This window comes from Spinacia oleracea, chromosome 6 (genome assembly GCF_020520425.1).
Source record: "Spinacia oleracea cultivar Varoflay chromosome 6, BTI_SOV_V1, whole genome shotgun sequence".
Classification (NCBI taxonomy): Eukaryota; Viridiplantae; Streptophyta; class Magnoliopsida; order Caryophyllales; family Amaranthaceae; genus Spinacia; species Spinacia oleracea.
The window spans coordinates 116,760,997-116,778,102 of NC_079492.1; the positions used below are offsets into that span (position 1 = coordinate 116,760,997).

Consider the following 17,106-nt stretch of genomic DNA (forward strand, 5'->3'; position numbering starts at 1 on the left):
GGTTTCCAAACCATAATTCGTATGAAGTCTTTTCGACAGCTTTAGACGGAGCTCTATTTATAGTGAGTGCAGCTGTATTTAGTGCATGTCCCCAAAATTCTAATGGAAGTTCGGCCTGACCCATCATTGACCTGACCATGTCTAGCAAGGTTCTGTTCCTCCGTTCTAACACACCGTTCCATTGTGGTGTTCCAAGAGGAGTCAATTCTGATAGAATTCCACATTCTTTCAGATGGTCATCAAATTCATAGCTCAGATATTCACCGCCTCTATCAGACCGCAGTGCCTTAATCTTCTTGCCTAATTGATTCTCTACTTCACTCTGAAATTCCTTGAATTTGTCAAAGGATTCAGACTTATGCTTCATTAGGTAGACATAACCATACCTACTGAAGTCATCAGTGAATGTGATAAAGTAGCTGAAACCACCTCTAGCATTTGTACTCATTGGTCCACATACATCTGTATGGATTAAACCAAATAGTTCATTTGCTCTTTCTCCAACTTTAGAGAAAGGTTGCTTTGTCATTTTGCCAAGTAAACATGATTCGCATTTACCATAATCCTCTAAGTCAAATGGTTCTAGAATTCCTTCCTTTTGAAGTCTTTCTAAGCGTTTCAAGTTTATATGGCCTAATCGACAATGCCACAGATAGGTGAGATCTGAATCATCCTTTTTGGCCTTTTTGGTATTTATGTTATATACTTGTTTGTCGTGATCTAATAAATAAAGTCCATTGACTAATCTAGCAGATCCATAAAACATCTCTTTAAAATAAAACGAACAACAATTGTCTTTTATTAAAAAGGAAAATCCCTTAGCATCTAAGCAAGAAACTGAAATGATGTTTTTAGTAAGACTTGGAACATGGAAACATTCTTCCAGTTCCAAAACTAGCCCGGAGGGCAACGACAAATAGTAAGTTCCTACGGCTAATGCAGCAATCCGTGCTCCATTTCCCACTCGTAGGTCGACTTCACCCTTGCTTAACTTTCTACTTCTTCTTAGTCCCTGTGGATTGGAACATAAGTGTGAGCCACAACCTGTATCTAATACCCAAGAAGTTGAATTAGCAAGTATACAGTCTATAACGAAAATACCTGAAGATGGAACGACTGTTCCGTTCTTCTGATCTTCCTTTAGCTTCAAGCAATCTCTCTTCCAATGCCCCTTCTTCTTGCAGTAGAAGCATTCGGATTCAGAAGTGGGTTGACTGACCTTCCTCTTTGCAGAATTGGCGCCAGTTTGCTTAGTTGGGCTGGCCTTGTTGCCACCTTTCTTAGCATTCCTCTTCTTTCCAGATTTCTTGAACTTGCCCCCACGCACCATAAGCACATCCTGCTTATCACTTTTGAGCGTCTTTTCAGCGGTCTTCAGCATACCGTGAAGCTCAGTGAGCGTTTTGTCCAGACTATTCATACTGTAGTTCAGTTTGAACTGATCATACCCGCTATGAAGAGAATGGAGGATGGTGTCTATAGCCATTTCCTGAGAAAATTGCTGATCCAGCCGACTCATATTCTCAATGAGTCCAATCATTTTGAGAACATGTGGACTTACGGGCTCGTCTTTCTTAAGCTTGGTCTCAAGAATTTGCCTATGAGTCTCGAATCTTTCGACTCGAGCCAGATCTTGGAACATGTTCTTCAACTCACTGATGATTGTGAAAGCATCTGAGTTGATGAACGTTTTCTGCAGATCCGCACTCATGGTGGCGAGCATTAGACATTTCACATCCTTGTTGGCATCAATCCAACGATTGAGGGCTGCCTGAGTGACCCCGTCGCCTGCAGCTTCGGGCATCGCCTCATCAAGGACATACTCCTTTTCTTCCTGCATAAGAACTATTTGCAAGTTCCTTTGCCAGTCAAGGAAGTTTTTCCCGTTCAACTTCTCCTTTTCGAGAATTGATCGAATGTTGAATGAATTGTTGTTTGCCATGTTAAAAACTACAATTGAAAAGAATAAACAAATAAATAACCATTCACAGTTTCTCTTAATAAACTTAAATTCTAGCATACATGCATAATTCAATGTTTATTAAGCATTTTATTCAAATTATGTGTTCCGGCAGGTGTGAATAAAATGATTCCAAGATCCTAAAATCATTGAAGAACTAAGCACAGTTTGTCGACTTAATCCTAGAACATCTTAGGTAAGCAAAAGCCTTTTGCTAATAGTCTAGAAACTATTCTTGGTTGATAGGTACGTCTAAGAACTTATTAGGTAAACCTATCGAATTTGCCACGACATAAAAGGACTCCTTACTTATATCGTTGAGTTTCACCAAAACTAACATGTACTCACAATTATTTGTGTACCTTGCCCCTTTAGGACCAATAAGTAACACCTCGCTGAGCGAAAACTATTACTAGATTGATGTAAAGGATATCCAAGCAAGTGTATATTTTGGCATGGCACCTTTTAACTCAATTTTTAAGTTTGGAACTTAAGGCTCTTACTATGTTGGTTAGATTTTAAGTGAACTAAAATCCTTAATCATGCAACATAATCAAGCTTTTGATCTCATGCATTTTAAGACATATTTAAAACAATAAATAACTTAAAGCATGCATAAGATAAATGTGATCTAGTATGGCCCGACTTCATCTTGAAGCTTTGACTTCAAAGTCCGTCTTGAAAATCTCCGTGGGAGGCACCATTTTCTTCAAATAGGATAAGCTATAACTAATTACAACTATTTGATGGTTCGCAGACCATATTTGAATTGAAAAATAACTTTGGTACTTTAGACCAATTACATTCAAATTAATGGTACGCAGACCATATTTTCTATCCTATTTGGGCCATACTAGTCACTTCATAACCTGCAAAACAGTACATATACAATATATACCATTCACCCATTCATTATCATGAATGGCCCACATAGCTGGTTAGTAAAACACATTATGCATCACGTAAACATTTGCAGCAATTAATCAAGGGCACCAATAATCTACCAATTATTCAGTCCTTATTAATTCTAATCAAGTTGTTTTAACCTTAAGGATTTGTAGACCTAATCAAGAGTTTATGACTAAAATACGCTCCCACTTAAACCAATAAATTCATATGCTTTACTAATTTTAAACATAAAAATGTATTTCTAGTCTAACCGGAAACATACAAATTTAATTAAAATTTAAAGCTCATATAAATTTATAATTGAATCCAAAAAGTTTAATTTAATTTCAGTCGTATTTAAATTAATTCATGATTTTAATTTTAGTAAAATAATTAGAATAAATAAAATTTATTATAATTACAATATTCAAAATTAAAATCCAAGAAAATAATTTAAATTATTAATTTTAAAATTAATTAAAATTACGTGAACTGAAATTTTCAAATTAAACATTCAAAACGATCTTTAATCGTAACGCAAACACCCTACGCGTTGCACGCCCATGGGCCGCTCGTCGCATAGCTGCTGCATCCCCATCGCAAGCCTCCGCACGCATTGGTGCTCGCTGCGCGCGCCAGCGCTCATCGCACGCGAGCTATCGCTCGCAGTGCGCGCGCGACATCGCTCGCTGGGCGCGCGAGCAATGCTGGGCGCAGCGCTCGTGGCACGCGAGCTTGCGCTCGCTGCGCGTGAGGCTGCGCGCTCTTGTGCGAGGCAGCGCGCGTTGTGGCGCAGCTCGCTTGCTGCCCACACGCAACTGCCTTGGCTCGCCCTTCGCCCATGCCCATTCGTCCATTGCTCGTGGCACACGACACAAGGCAGGGCTGCTGCCTTGTGCTCGTGCACTACGCCCTTGCTCATTGCATTCGTGCCGCACGGGCGACGAGCTCCCTTGCTCGTCGTCGCATGCCCGCATTATACAACACCCCTTAAGGGTAACACGAAGCGTTCATTGCTTCGTGCGTGCAAGTTTTATGAACGAATCGCATAAAAATTTAAAATTTATATTTAAAATTAATGACAAATTAATAAATAATATTAATTTCATAATTTTAGGGCGAAAAATCGAAAATTTATTATCCAATTGATTTCCGATTGTTATGGATTCAAGTCTAGGTCTTAAAAATTAAAAATTTATCATAAATTTACAATTTTTATGGTGGTTTTTAATCATAGGTTTCTAATTAATTCTAAATTATTCTAATTTTCAACAAATTAATCATAATTACAAATTAGATTGCATAATTAACAAGACTAGGCATTCAAACTTGTTAAACATATGCAGTAGGTCAATCAAAAATTCAAGATTTATCAACAAGAATCGCAAATATTTAATTTAACATCTTAAATTTACGAAATTTTGCATTCGAAAAACTAAAACCTTCGAAAAGTCATAGTTAGGCTTCGAATTTGAGAATTCTGGGTTCGGCCGAAAAATACTGTTTTTGTCAAAATTTTAGAATGCCTTTTACATGCGGAATTGACACAAAAATCACTCAATTCGGATGAGTAACGAAGAAACTGCCGAAAAACTGCGTACGTATAAATAAATAAACGCAATTTGCAATTAATTAACAATTACGAAAATTAATCACCCCTTTTAATTCTTGCAAATTTGTAATATTTAACCATGTTCATGCAATTTAGATTATGAAAATAATAAGGGGCTCGTGATACCACTGTTAGGTTATGATACATATGACATTACATAGATCATGCGGAAACAACCATTAACCCTGGACAACATATTATTTACACATAATCATATAGCATAATTTAGATGCATACTCTTTGTTGCGTGCCCTCCCTAGCTGCGCCCGAACCGAACAAGAACAAGTCTTTAGGACTCCAAGTGTCGTCCCTCCGTAGATAGTCCACAGCACGTCCGGATCCGCCTTAAGATTGACCAACTAGAATCGCCCTTAAGGTACTAGAAAATTTCGGCACTTTTATGAGCAAGATGTGTGTTTTAATTTTCTCTCAAAAACTCACTTTTTGAATACTTTGAAACTTGTTATAAATTGTGAGCCCTAGCCTCATATTTATAGGGGTATGGAAAGGGAATCGAAATCCTATTCAGATACAAAATAATTAAACTTAGAATCCTACAAGAACTCTAATTTAATTAATTTTATCAAATAGAATTAGGAATTTAATCATTAACCGAACTCTGCATGTTTTAGGAAACGTGCACGAACACAAACACTTGCACACACACGCACGGCTGCCACGATGGGCCCCATGCGTGCGCGCGAGCAGCAGCCCACGCAGCGCCCGCGCGCGCTGCGCGCTGCGCGTGCTTTGCGCGATGTGCGCGCTGCGCAGCCTGCTGGGCCTGGCCTTGCGCTGGGCCTGGCGTGGCTGTTTGTGCGGCGCGCTTGGCTTGCTGGGCGATGGCCTGGCTTCGTGCTGGGCCTTTGTCCGGCAGGCCTCGTCCGATGCTTATTCTTACGATGCGCTTCCGATTAAATTTTCCGATTCCGGAATTCATTTCCGATACGAACAATATTTAATATTTCCGATTCCGGAATTAATTTCCGTTTCGAACAAATATTTAATATTTCCGTTTCCGGAATTATTTTCCGATTTCGGTAATATTTCCGATTCTGACAATATTTCCGTTTCCGGCAATATTTCCGATTCTGGCAATATTTCCATTTCCGATAATATTTTCCGATACGTACCATGTTTCCGTTTCCGGCAACATCTACGACTTGGATAATATTTATATTTCCGATACGATCCATATTTCCGTTTCCGGCAATATCATCGTTTCCGGAGTATTCATTTCTTGCCTGTGACGATCTTAGCTCCCACTGAAACCAAGATCCGTCGGTTCCGAATATTCATAGATGGAGTATTTAATGCCATTAAATACTTGATCCGTTTACGTACTATTTGTGTGACCCTACGGGTTCAGTCAAGAGTAAGCTGTGGATTAATATCATTAATTCCACTTGAACTGAAGCGGCCTCTAGCTAGGCATTCAGCTCACTTGATCTCACTGAATTATTAACTTGTTAATTAATACTGAACCGCATTTATTAGACTTAACATAGAATGCATACTTGGACCAAGGGCATTATTTCCTTCAAACGGCACCAGGGGGGATATACTCCTCGGGGAATACAGTATTGAACTGAGCAATGTCTTCATCAGGAGTCCAGTTCGCATGTTTGCCCGCCTTGAACTCCTCCATCATCTCAGCCTTCATTTTCCAAGTGTAGTAACCAGCAAACTCGTAAATCCTAGGCTTGCCTTTGGAGAGAGACGTCTTCAGCTGTCGACCTCAGCAACCAGCGTCTCCTTCTCGGCGTTCAACTATGCGACCTCAGCAACCCTTTTCTCTTGACTCACCTGCAGCGCCTCAGCTCTTGTCGTCGCCTCCTTGGCCACACCGCCAAGACGACCAGCTTCCTGCTTTGCCTTCTTCATGTCATTTTTCAGTTTTACTATTTGATCTTCTAACATGATGACATGATAACGTGTGGTTAGAGCAGATTGTAGGGCCTTTGTGAAATCAAATAATTTAAAGTCACTAAAACGACGAGATGAGGATGGAAGAGGCGAAGGAAATAAAAGAAAGAGAAGACACATACCCTCCATGCATCCGAGACACTCTTGACAGTTGCAACTACTGGTGACAAAGATTCCTGGCGCTCCCGGCTTGACGGCATCCAGAGGCTGTCGACTTCAGGCCAAAAGCTGAACCCGTGGCGCATCTGCCGACCCATAGTCGTCAGGGAACTCCACTGCAAGATTCCTCTTTCGAGATGGAGGCGGCAGCTTTTTCTCAGCAGGCAGAAGCGAGTTGGTCTTCCCCATCACCGTGGCGTCAGTTGAAGCCTTTGGCGGCTTCGGTGGTGACAACACAGTGATGGGTTTGGCTCGAGACACACTTCCCAGTGACTCCAGCCTCTTCGTCAGCAATGCATCCGCAGATGGGGCCTTGCCAGAGCGTGTCGATGGGCCAGTACCTGTTGACAGCATTTATTTGACGACTTAGTCTCGTCACAGCAGTTGTAAATTGTATTTCATATTGAAAAGGGCGACGAACCCAAAAACTGTAAACTAACCCTAATCCATGTTTACCTGTTGATGTCGACATGTTCGCAGGTTCAGAAACTTCTTCTTCTTGAGAAGGCTCTTTGCGTTCGAACTTGAGACCGATGAAAGCTCTGTCCTTTAGAGGGACCCCCAACAGCACAGCAGTCTTTTCTATGGCTTCGGCACCGACACCAACTGTGTCGAAAGATGCACCTACAAAAGCACAAAAGTGAGACAAAGTCAAATCAACAAGCCCAAAAAACACCAAAAAACAAACAAAATACCTCTAGCCATCCACTCCCCCGTCAAGAAGTCGGAGTCGGGCCCTAAACTAGCCAACTCCACAAAAAAGAACCGACTCATCCACCCGCGGTCGTTCGACTTGTCCGCACCAAGAAGAGCCTCCCTGTCGTCCTTGACAATTGACATGCAGCAAGTACCTACCATCCCCATAATTTTGGACCTTGTAGGTGTAAACAAGGTCCTCAACCCGGAACTCCATGTCCAGTTTGCCGGCCAGATGGTCGACCAAGTGCATCACCCTCCAGACCTGCGGCATCAATTGCGCCGGCGGCACCGCCAGTGCCCTTAGAACTCCTCGCACCAGTGGCGAGAAGGGATAAGTATACCCAATTCTGAAGGGATACTCGTAGAAGCACACCCAGCCGTCCGATACCCAATCGGCCCGTTCGTCGGGCTGCGGCAAATGAATTACCGCCGACGGAGGAAAACCACACTCCTCCCTGAGCGCCTCCGCATCCTGCTTTCCCCAAGTGGCCGACCGAGCATTCTTTCTATCCAGAATGTGGGTAGGGCTGAAAATTGGCCCTTCAACCAGATCGCACTCCACCACCACTCTCTTGTTCTTCGCGCGGGTGGATTTCGTTCCCATTCGTTGCGACATAGAGAAAATCGAAGAAAGAAAGAAGGAAAGAAGAAGATGGAAGCCGAGCAGTTACCTGAAAGAAGGAGAGAGAAATAGCGCCGATCGTTTTTTCTGGGAAAGAGAAGAGAGAGATTGCAGAAGTGATTGCGGATGGTTGGAAGCTAGTCCTATTTATTGGTGCAGATGGACGGTTGGCTTCTCCAAGGCAAAAGTCATCATGCTTCTAACGCCGTCAGCGTTGGGGAGGTTAAGAGGCGGTTTCCATTTTCCTTTCGTGAAACCCATTTTTCCTTTTTGAACTTCCCGGAATAAATTCAAAATGGGTTTGGGGACAATTGTTAGGGGGGGAAATACCCTCTTGGTGACATGGGCATACGTGGCAAGCATTGCATACGTGGCTGCCCACAAGACGCAAGGTGGCATTATTCGAACGGTATTCCCAACTGCTGGGCTCAAAACGAACGTTACAAACCCTTGATGAAGTCGGCCTTCATTACGCATTTATTATCTAATTATGAGCAATTAAGCATAAACGTTACACTCTTGTTGTAAATGCCTATAAAATGGCTTAGTCTTGTCTATTTTACATACATGATTTCCAAGCAATAAACCTGCGATTATCTTATGATATTACAACTTGCTCTCACCATTCTCAATTATCTAGCTCAATCGATTGTTAGCACCTTCATCAAGGCAAGTTCGTCTCTGAGTCGAATTTGCCCAAAACAAATACTATAAATACTCAAATAATACATACTCGAAAATGATGGATGTTGGTTTCAGTGGGAGCTAAACAAACCATCAAATGGCAAAAATGGGAATATTTGTCTGTAACGAAGATATTGACGGAAATGGAATTAATATGGTTCATATAGGAAATAAAAATATTGCAACAATCAAAAATATTTTTCGAAATGGAAATATTGTCGGAATCGGATATATTCTTCGAACTGGAAATATTGCCGAAAATGGAAGTATCGTCGAAATCGGAAATATTGTCGGAATCGGAAATAGTGCCAGAAACAGAAATATTTTTCGAGTCGGAAATATTACCGTAATCGGAAATCAGATCGGAAACACGTACCTTGATCCATGAGCCGAAAGCACGGGCCGAAGGGCCGCGTGCAATACGACCCATGGAAAGCACAAAGGCCTGCCCAACGTCATCGCTAGACCAGCCCACACGCGAAACAAAGTCAACCCGCAAGGCAGGCCAGCGCTGCAGCGCGCAGTTGCTTGGGCCTGCGCTATGCGTGGAAGCCCACGGTTGCTTGGGCGCCAAGTCTACTTTCCAAGCAAGTTGACTTGGACCACAAGAAACCGATTTTGGTTGAGATTAGGTTTCTAGTATTAGTTTCCTAATCTAACTAAAGTCGCTAGTTTCCTAGATCTGCCCCCTATCTAAATAAGTATCCTAATCCTAGTGCGCTATGGATTGTGGAAATAATAGAATGTTCCGTATACTATAAGTATGAGCCTAAGGCGAATTATTTATCAACACTTTTACAACACACAAGCCACACGTGTGAATCATAATTTAAGGGAGAATCGTGACTTTGCCTATCACCTAAAAGTGAGATCCCGAAATTCTAAAATTAACCTTACACTGAGATTCTAGTTGGTCGAATTTAAGGCGGATCCGAACGTGCTAAGAACTATCTACGGAGGGGATAGTAACATGTAGTTGATATAATTATGCATTTATTGTGGTTACTCATCTATATTGTTGAACTGGGGTTTAATCCTCTTGATTTTCTCTCTCCGCATTATTAATAGAATTTTTCCATGTTGAACATTTGTTTGCTGGTAGAAGTAATCATAGTACCCAATTCCACCATGTGTGAGTAGTGCGTCAATTTGTTTATGGGTTTAGATGACCCCTAGTATGTTATGGTGTGAATTAATTGCTCCCGTAATCCCCTCGTGTGGTTAATTGTCATGCTTATGCTAATTAGGAATTTCTAGTAGACTTTGAACTACCCCATGAAAATGGGTGGTAGGGAATTAGTTGAATATATGTTAGGATAATACGTTCAAAGTATTTTTCTTTTCTTGATCTGGGCCTAGTGATAGTAGTGTAGAGGAAGTCGTTGATTTTGCTCGTAGTAAGAGGGCTCCGATATTACATAGAGTGCATCTATTCTCTTAAATATTTCATTTTATCGTTATTGTAGTAGCGGAAGTAATTCACCCAATGCATGCTAGCTAGTGGGAAGTCTTATATCCTAGACTTTAAACCAACTGTTTATTCGTTTATTTCTTAGTTATTCTGGATAGAATTAGTATGTCCTTAATCAACCACCAAACGATTTTCTCTTTAGCAATTAGATTAATTGTCGATTTAGTTCTATGAGTCAATCCCCGTGGATTCGACCATAGTTGCACTACTACATAGTTAGTTGCACAAGTTAGGTATTATTTTTGTATAGGTGTGCAACCTCCAATCAGGCTATCACCTATTTTAAATTTTAGCACGTACAGGGCCTCTATTTTCTTTGGGTGATGCATGCGTACTTTTGTAAAGTTTTGATGGTACAATTTTCTTACTTACGTAAGGGGAAAGGTGCATCCTAACACTTAAGTCATTACTTAAGTTATGCATGTTATACTTCACCAACATAATTAATTAACAAGCTAATTAAGTAACATAGGAAAAGCTCGGATATAACTTTCATTGTATTAGGCTGTTAGCCATTTGTTTAAACATGCAAGTATCGCCGGCGTTGTTTAAACGTACAAAAAGATCATTCAAAGAAATGAAATGATTAAGAAAAGTACAAATGCATTAGTTCTTCATTTTGGAATATCCAATAATAATCCAACTAACCATCAAACAGTTATAGTTAAGCCTTCAAATTTATGAAAGGTGTTGGTTAATAGTTGTTACGGCGGCAATTCTTCCTGACTTGGCCTTGGGTACCGGTAAGAACTCCAACCCTACCAAGTTTAACCATAGCACCGCCAAATTGGTAGTCAAAGTCCCCAACCTTGTAATCCAACCTGTTTACAGTATTCATGGTAAGTGAGTGGCTTGCAATACGTTGATCAATTTCAAGTACACCCTGCCCTTGTGTTATCGCCTTGTAGTAACCATTGTCAACCTTCAATACACTTCCTGGAGTTTGGTCAGCAAAAACAAAGTTGTTCGACCCAGATTTAGGGCATGTTTGTCGGAAGGACCATAGGGTGTTTTTGTTCATGGATGGGTCTTCTTTGCCAGTGTTCTGGTAATTGTACAACCTGTCTAGGAACTTGCTACAGTGAATAATTCCAACGGTGTGACCTCCACCTGTACGTATAACAATATATGTTAAGAATATTATGAAACGAACTAAAAGGAAAGTGCATGTTAAAGAACATTATGTAACAGAATTAGGGGTATGGCATAATTGTACCTAAGAGGAGGACGAAATCATCAGCACTCAATCCCCAGTGTCCGAATAACTTAACTGCATCTGAAACTGGGATTTTTGGTGAAGGAAGACTACTTTCGGCTTCTTTTGCACTTGATATGTATCCATCTCTTCTTCCAGTTTCTACATTGTACCACTTTCCTTGAGCCTGAAACAGTCATTCTACATATTATACTACGTACTACTACATATGTGTAATTAATTAGTTGATTATTTCATGTTAAATTGGTAAGTTCTTTACAATATACAAACTTGTATAATACGTTGATAATACATACCAAAACAACTGAAACTCTAGTTGCAATGACGATGATATCTGCGCAAGAGACAACTCCTGGACACAGTTGCTCCAATCTTGCCTTGATGGCATCAATAAGTTCATAACCTCGAACGCTGCCGTTTGAGGGTCCAGTTTTCTCTGACCCGGTTACGTCTAACAAAATTGATGCATCACATCCCTTTCCATAGAAATAAAAAACAGTCCTCAGTCATCATATCAACAAGCACACACATTATTAGGAAAATAAGTAGAAAAAAGAAACAATATTGGTTGCACTTATTATACACTCGTACATTAAAAAAAATTGCATAACATAAAATTTGAGTTTGTGTTACAGCAAAATTACCCTAACAGCGCAATCATGAAACTGCATTCGGAGGAGAGCAGCGACAATGGTTTTATCAGTTTCGAAAGCATTAGCAACAATGCCGTAAATAATTTGCTCGACGTTGTTAGTCCCACACCTTCCACTATAGAACCCTTGTTTGAGCTGACCATAAGACTGACCGATGAGGGACATACACAGAATGAAAATGGCTAATGTTGTGGTAGAAAAAGAAGTTGCTCTTGCCCTAGCCATTTTTTCTTTAAGTTAAAAAAAATGTACTACTATTTATGTTTTGTTTTTGAAAGATATGACATACCAAAAATTGAGATCCATATTTATAAAGGGTTTGAAGCTCGCTTAGCACAGCAAGTTGATAAATTAAAATGGAACTAGTAAGCACGAAATGTCAACGTGCATTAATGCATTACACATCGTCAAAATTATTCAAATTTTTTTCTCCAAATTGATAAGTGATAACCCACGAAAAGGCAATGGATTCTTCTCTTTGGAGCAATGATTGGTAGAATATTTCTATTATTGTTATTTTCATTTGTGCTCTCTTGAGTAGCCGGAAACTTTGCACTTCAAGTTAAGGCATACTCGGTCAGAAAAATTCGACCAAAGATCCAAACAAAATACAAATTTTTGTAAAGCTCTGTTTGACGGTTTATTAACGGTCATACCTAGAGATGAGAATGGATCCTGAACCTGATCCGGATCCTGTGGATCCAAATCCGTTTCATAGGATATTGATCTCCAAATTTGGGACCCTGCGGATTTGGACCCGAATCTAGATCTGTTTCTGGGGGATAGGATGTAAATCTTGTTTTTGAGATCCAGATACGGTCCAAATCCTGCCAATGTATCCTTTTTGAAAAAATTTATTTTTAATTAAAAAAATATGTATAAACATGTACTACCCCCGTTTCAAGATGATCTTTACACTTTTCAGTTTTAGTACATTTCATAATGTTCTTTACCCTTTGCTTTATTCTATATTTGGAAATGAAATTCATTATCTTACCCCTCTTACCCTACAATATTTACAATTTTTCATTCAATTTCTTTTTTTTTTTCTTTTTTTCATTCACTCACTAACTTTTGTACCCATCAACCATACTTTATCCATATTTTATTATATTCACCCACCTTTTTACACACTTTTTTTTTATCTTAATATTTAATTTGTGCAAATAGTAACGATAAATATCATTTTGAAATGGAGGTAGCCTAAAATAATTTGAACTTTAATTTTTGCATGATTTTGATATTTATTTTCTTTAATCTGGTAGAGTATATTTTGCATCCTATGGTGAATGCATAATTTTTATTTTTATTTTTATAAAACGTAGCATAAGAATAATATTTTTTGAAGGAAAAAAAATATACACGTGGATCCAGATCTTAGCCGCGGATCCGTTGGATCCAATGGATCTCGATCTGGATCCATGTGTGCAATACAGATTTGGATCTGAATCTAGTAGGATCGTGTCCATATCCTATTCGTCGCCATTCCTAGTCATACACTCATACCATATGCTATACCATTCATATCCTATCCATGTAAAATATTATTAGTTCTTTGTCTAACAAATAAGTATATGCCAGAAAAAATAAATGTTGCCCCACTATAATTTATAACTAAAATAAGTTAAATTAAGTTCAGATAAGATAAATTCAGAAAAATAAATAAAACATAAGATGACGATTACGTGTTGTTAATATTTGAAAAATTATTTTGTATAATATTTGAAAGTTCACATATGTATTCTGTAAAAGATTGCCCCATTGCAATTTTGTGGGTCAACCTTTGAAAATGTTGATCATGTATTCTCATTAACCTAGCTATAAGAAATAATATAGTCATGCGGGGTCTTATTAGATTCGTTTTAATACACTTCCTCTGTTCATAAATACTCGCAACGTTTGATATTTTTACACTATTCACATATTCCACTTTGACTATTGTTGGTGATTTATATGTCAAATAAAACATAGTCATGTTGGATGATGTTAGATTAGTCTCAATACGTATTTTCAAAATATCAACTTTTTATAATTTTTGCTTGAAGATAATTTAAGATATTAATTATCTAAATTGTGCATTGCATGCGTGAAAGTGACAAACGATGCGAGTATTTATGAATGGAGAAAATATATTTTTGGAATATCAACTTTTTAAAATATTTACGCGTTTAGAATTAATATTTACATTTTAAGTCATGTCTTGAAGACCGTGAAAAGTCAAATGAGGCAATCTTTTAAGGATAGAGGGACTAGTTTCCCAAAGCAAAACTAGCTAGTTGTTCCGGGTTGAAACGATGGTAGGAGCGTCCTTGATATCTTGAGTTCCGATCATGTACGGTGCCTGCAAGATGAACTCCGGGCCAAGGGGGGGTCCCCGAGGCGGAGCCTCCGACGCTCAAATCAGTAAAATTGATGTATAAAATGAGAGTATTTTGGGGAGAGAGAGTGTATGGTGGCTTCACTAAGGTTAGAGAATGACCCTTTTACCTTGCCCCTTGAGGGGTATATATAGTGTTTTATTGGGCCTTTGAGGCCTTGTAAGTGATATTGGGCTTGAGTGGGTTTTATTGGCCATTTTGGGTTAAAATGATGGCTTTTGGGTTAAAATGATGTGCCCATTTTAACACCCCAACAAATGCCCCCCAAACCCAATTCTATTTCAAAAATGGGTTGGGTTTTGATTTTGATCACGTCCAAGCAAAAGTCGATTTCATCTCGGAATTTTTATCTTCGGCTCAGTTTTTAACCTCGGCTCGGTTTTTAACCTTCGGCTCGGGTTTCACCTTCGGCTCGGTTTTTAACCTCGGCTCGGTTTTTAACCTTCGGATCGGGTTTTAACCAATGCCCGATGGCGATGCCGATGTTCAATTTCTTCCATGTTTCTTTTGATCCGTAGATGCATCCAAGAACTTGCTCTTTTATCCAAGATTCTTGTGATCCGTAGATCTTTCCAAGACTTGCTCATTTATCCAAGAATTGGGAATCTGTAGATCTTTTCATAGACTTGCGTTTAATCCAAGCTCATCAAATCCGTAGATTTGTTCAGAGACTTGCGTATAATCCAAGCTCATCGAATCCGTAGATTTGTTCAGAGACTTGCGTGGACTTGCATTTAATCCAAGTTCATCAAATCCGTAGATCTGTTCGGAGACTTGCGTTTAATCCAAGCTCATCAAATTCGTAGATCTGTTCAGAGACTTGCGTTTAATCCAAGCTCATGAAATCCGTAGATTTGTTTAGAGACTTGCGTTTAATCCAAGCTCATCAAGTCCGTAGATCTGTTCAGAGACTTGCGTTTAATCCGAGCTCATTTGTTCAGAGACTTGCGTTTAATCCAAGCTCATCCAATCTGTAGATCTGTTCAGAGACTTGCGTTTAATCCAAGCTTATCAAATCCGTGGATCTGTTTAGAGATTTGCGTTTAATCCAAGCTCATCAAATCCGTAGATCTGTTCAGAGACTTGCGTTTAATCCAAGCTCATCAAATCCGTAGATTTGTTCAGAGATTGCGTTTAATCCAAGTTCTTCAAATCCGGAGATCTGTTCAAGAACTTGCTTCTCTTCCAAGCGGATGAAATTCGGTTACTCGAGGGCAATTCCCGATGCTTAAGGTTTACAAACCCTTGTGATTCGAGGATAAGGAAAGAGTTTGCTGAATATCCGAGTGGATGAACCTTGGTTAGGTGAGATGCTCTATCACAAAAAGGAATTTTGACATTATTCTTTGTTCATTTTGCTGTTATGAAGTTGACTTGGAAATTCGATAGTGTGATACATCAACAAATAAGTATATCTGAATATTGCAGATTGTAGATTGCATTATTGACATATATTCATGGTTTAAAAAATCAAACTTAATTTCATATTTTAAAGAAATATTATATTCTTACTCTTCAGTACATATTCTCAGCATGCCCCCCACTCATGAGTTGAGTTTTGGTCGACTTATGATTAGTATTGGATAAGGTAAGTATAATATAGTTGTGCTAAGATGACCATTTGATGGAATATTATCTTAAAAATACACCAAATTTGTCATTACTCGATTGTTTAACCAACTATGAGCTTTACACGTCTTGTTGGTAGACCAATTGAATATTATAATGCAAGTATGCTCGGCTAATATGTTTTATCATTGTCAGATAAATGCCAAGACAAACAAGATTATGCAAAAAAGTATGAGAGGCTACACAGTTTTGAGCTCTATATTTAGCGTACTTCTGCTTGTCAAACATAAATATATAATTCGTTTTGATTATGATAAATAATTTGAGGTGTATGCTCTTACATAATGACTTAGGATTAGACAATTTCTGCCAAATTAAGTCTCCAAGAATATCTTGCATTTTACCAAATTAATCAAGTCACGTAAATTTTAAAGTTGACAGACATATAGTATAAACTTAAATACATAGAGGACTTAGCTTTGAGGTGCGAAGTGAGAAATTATTGTACTGAAAAAACTCCTCGTCCTCTTATATTGCAATATGTTTGTCTTTCTTTGGTTGGCCCACCAACCGTTATAGAAGACTCCTTCTGCAATATGCTTGTGCAATGCTTTTTTGGATTTTATTTGATTTGCCCACCAGAGTGTTGGAGGGCGTCAAAATCGCAGCCAGGCATGTATTATGAAATACATGCCATGGGCTTGTTTGTAATTTCCCAGCCATTTTGAAATTTTTGAATAGTCAACCTCATTTGCCAACTTGGATCCCGTTACTGAGGTGTGTTTGCCAACGTGCCATCAATAATCATTAAAATGAATACCATATATAAAAATTGAGTACCAATTTTGTAATATGAATACCATTTTAAAATATTTAGCACCATTTTTGTGATATTAATACCACTTTATAAAATTTAGTACAAAACGAGTACCATTTAAGGAAAATGAATTTCATTTAGAAAAAGTTTAGTACCATTTTTGTAATACCAATACCATTTTTCTAATAATAAAACCATTTTTATCAATTTTGGAAAATAAGAGTAAAATATGGTTAATAATTTGTATTTAGAGTGAACTTAGGGTTAATAATTATAATTAAGAGTAAATAATGGTTAGATGAATTATGATTCATGATTCGATCCACAATGAACTAAGGTGAATGATTCATGAATTGGAGTTAATGATTTAAATTGAGAGTGAAATAAGGTGAATGATTCACGATTCGATTCCACAATGAACTAGTGAGGATGGTTAATGATGATCCACAATG

General features: G+C 38.7%; 1 protein-coding gene across 1 annotated transcript; it reads right to left on the reverse strand.

Moving 5' to 3' along the window:
• Window positions 1–10,496: 10,496 nt before the first annotated feature.
• Window positions 10,497–16,781, reverse strand: LOC110792657 (peroxidase 57). The gene is made up of 4 exons (XM_021997472.2): window positions 11,882–16,781; window positions 11,534–11,713; window positions 11,238–11,403; window positions 10,497–11,131 (listed from the first exon to the last, which is right to left on the reverse strand). Exons 1-4 carry the CDS (start codon window positions 12,113–12,115, stop codon window positions 10,716–10,718), a joined length of 996 nt encoding a protein of 331 aa, XP_021853164.1. The 5' UTR covers window positions 12,116–16,781; the 3' UTR covers window positions 10,497–10,715.
• Between the last annotated feature and the right edge of the window lie 325 nt (window positions 16,782–17,106).

What these genes read in the sequence shown, in the direction of transcription:
- LOC110792657 (XM_021997472.2), bottom strand. Translation starts at nt 12,115, where the DNA reads ATGGCTAGGGCAAGAGCAACTTCTTTTTCTACCACAACATTAGCCATT. An exon ending in TTCATGATTGCGCTGTTAGG is followed by an intron (nt 11,714 to 11,881) that starts GTAATTTTGCTG and finishes TTCTATGGAAAG; the next exon opens with GGATGTGATGCATCAATTTT. An exon ending in TGATTTCGTCCTCCTCTTAG is followed by an intron (nt 11,132 to 11,237) that starts GTACAATTATGC and finishes TTATACGTACAG; the next exon opens with GTGGAGGTCACACCGTTGGA.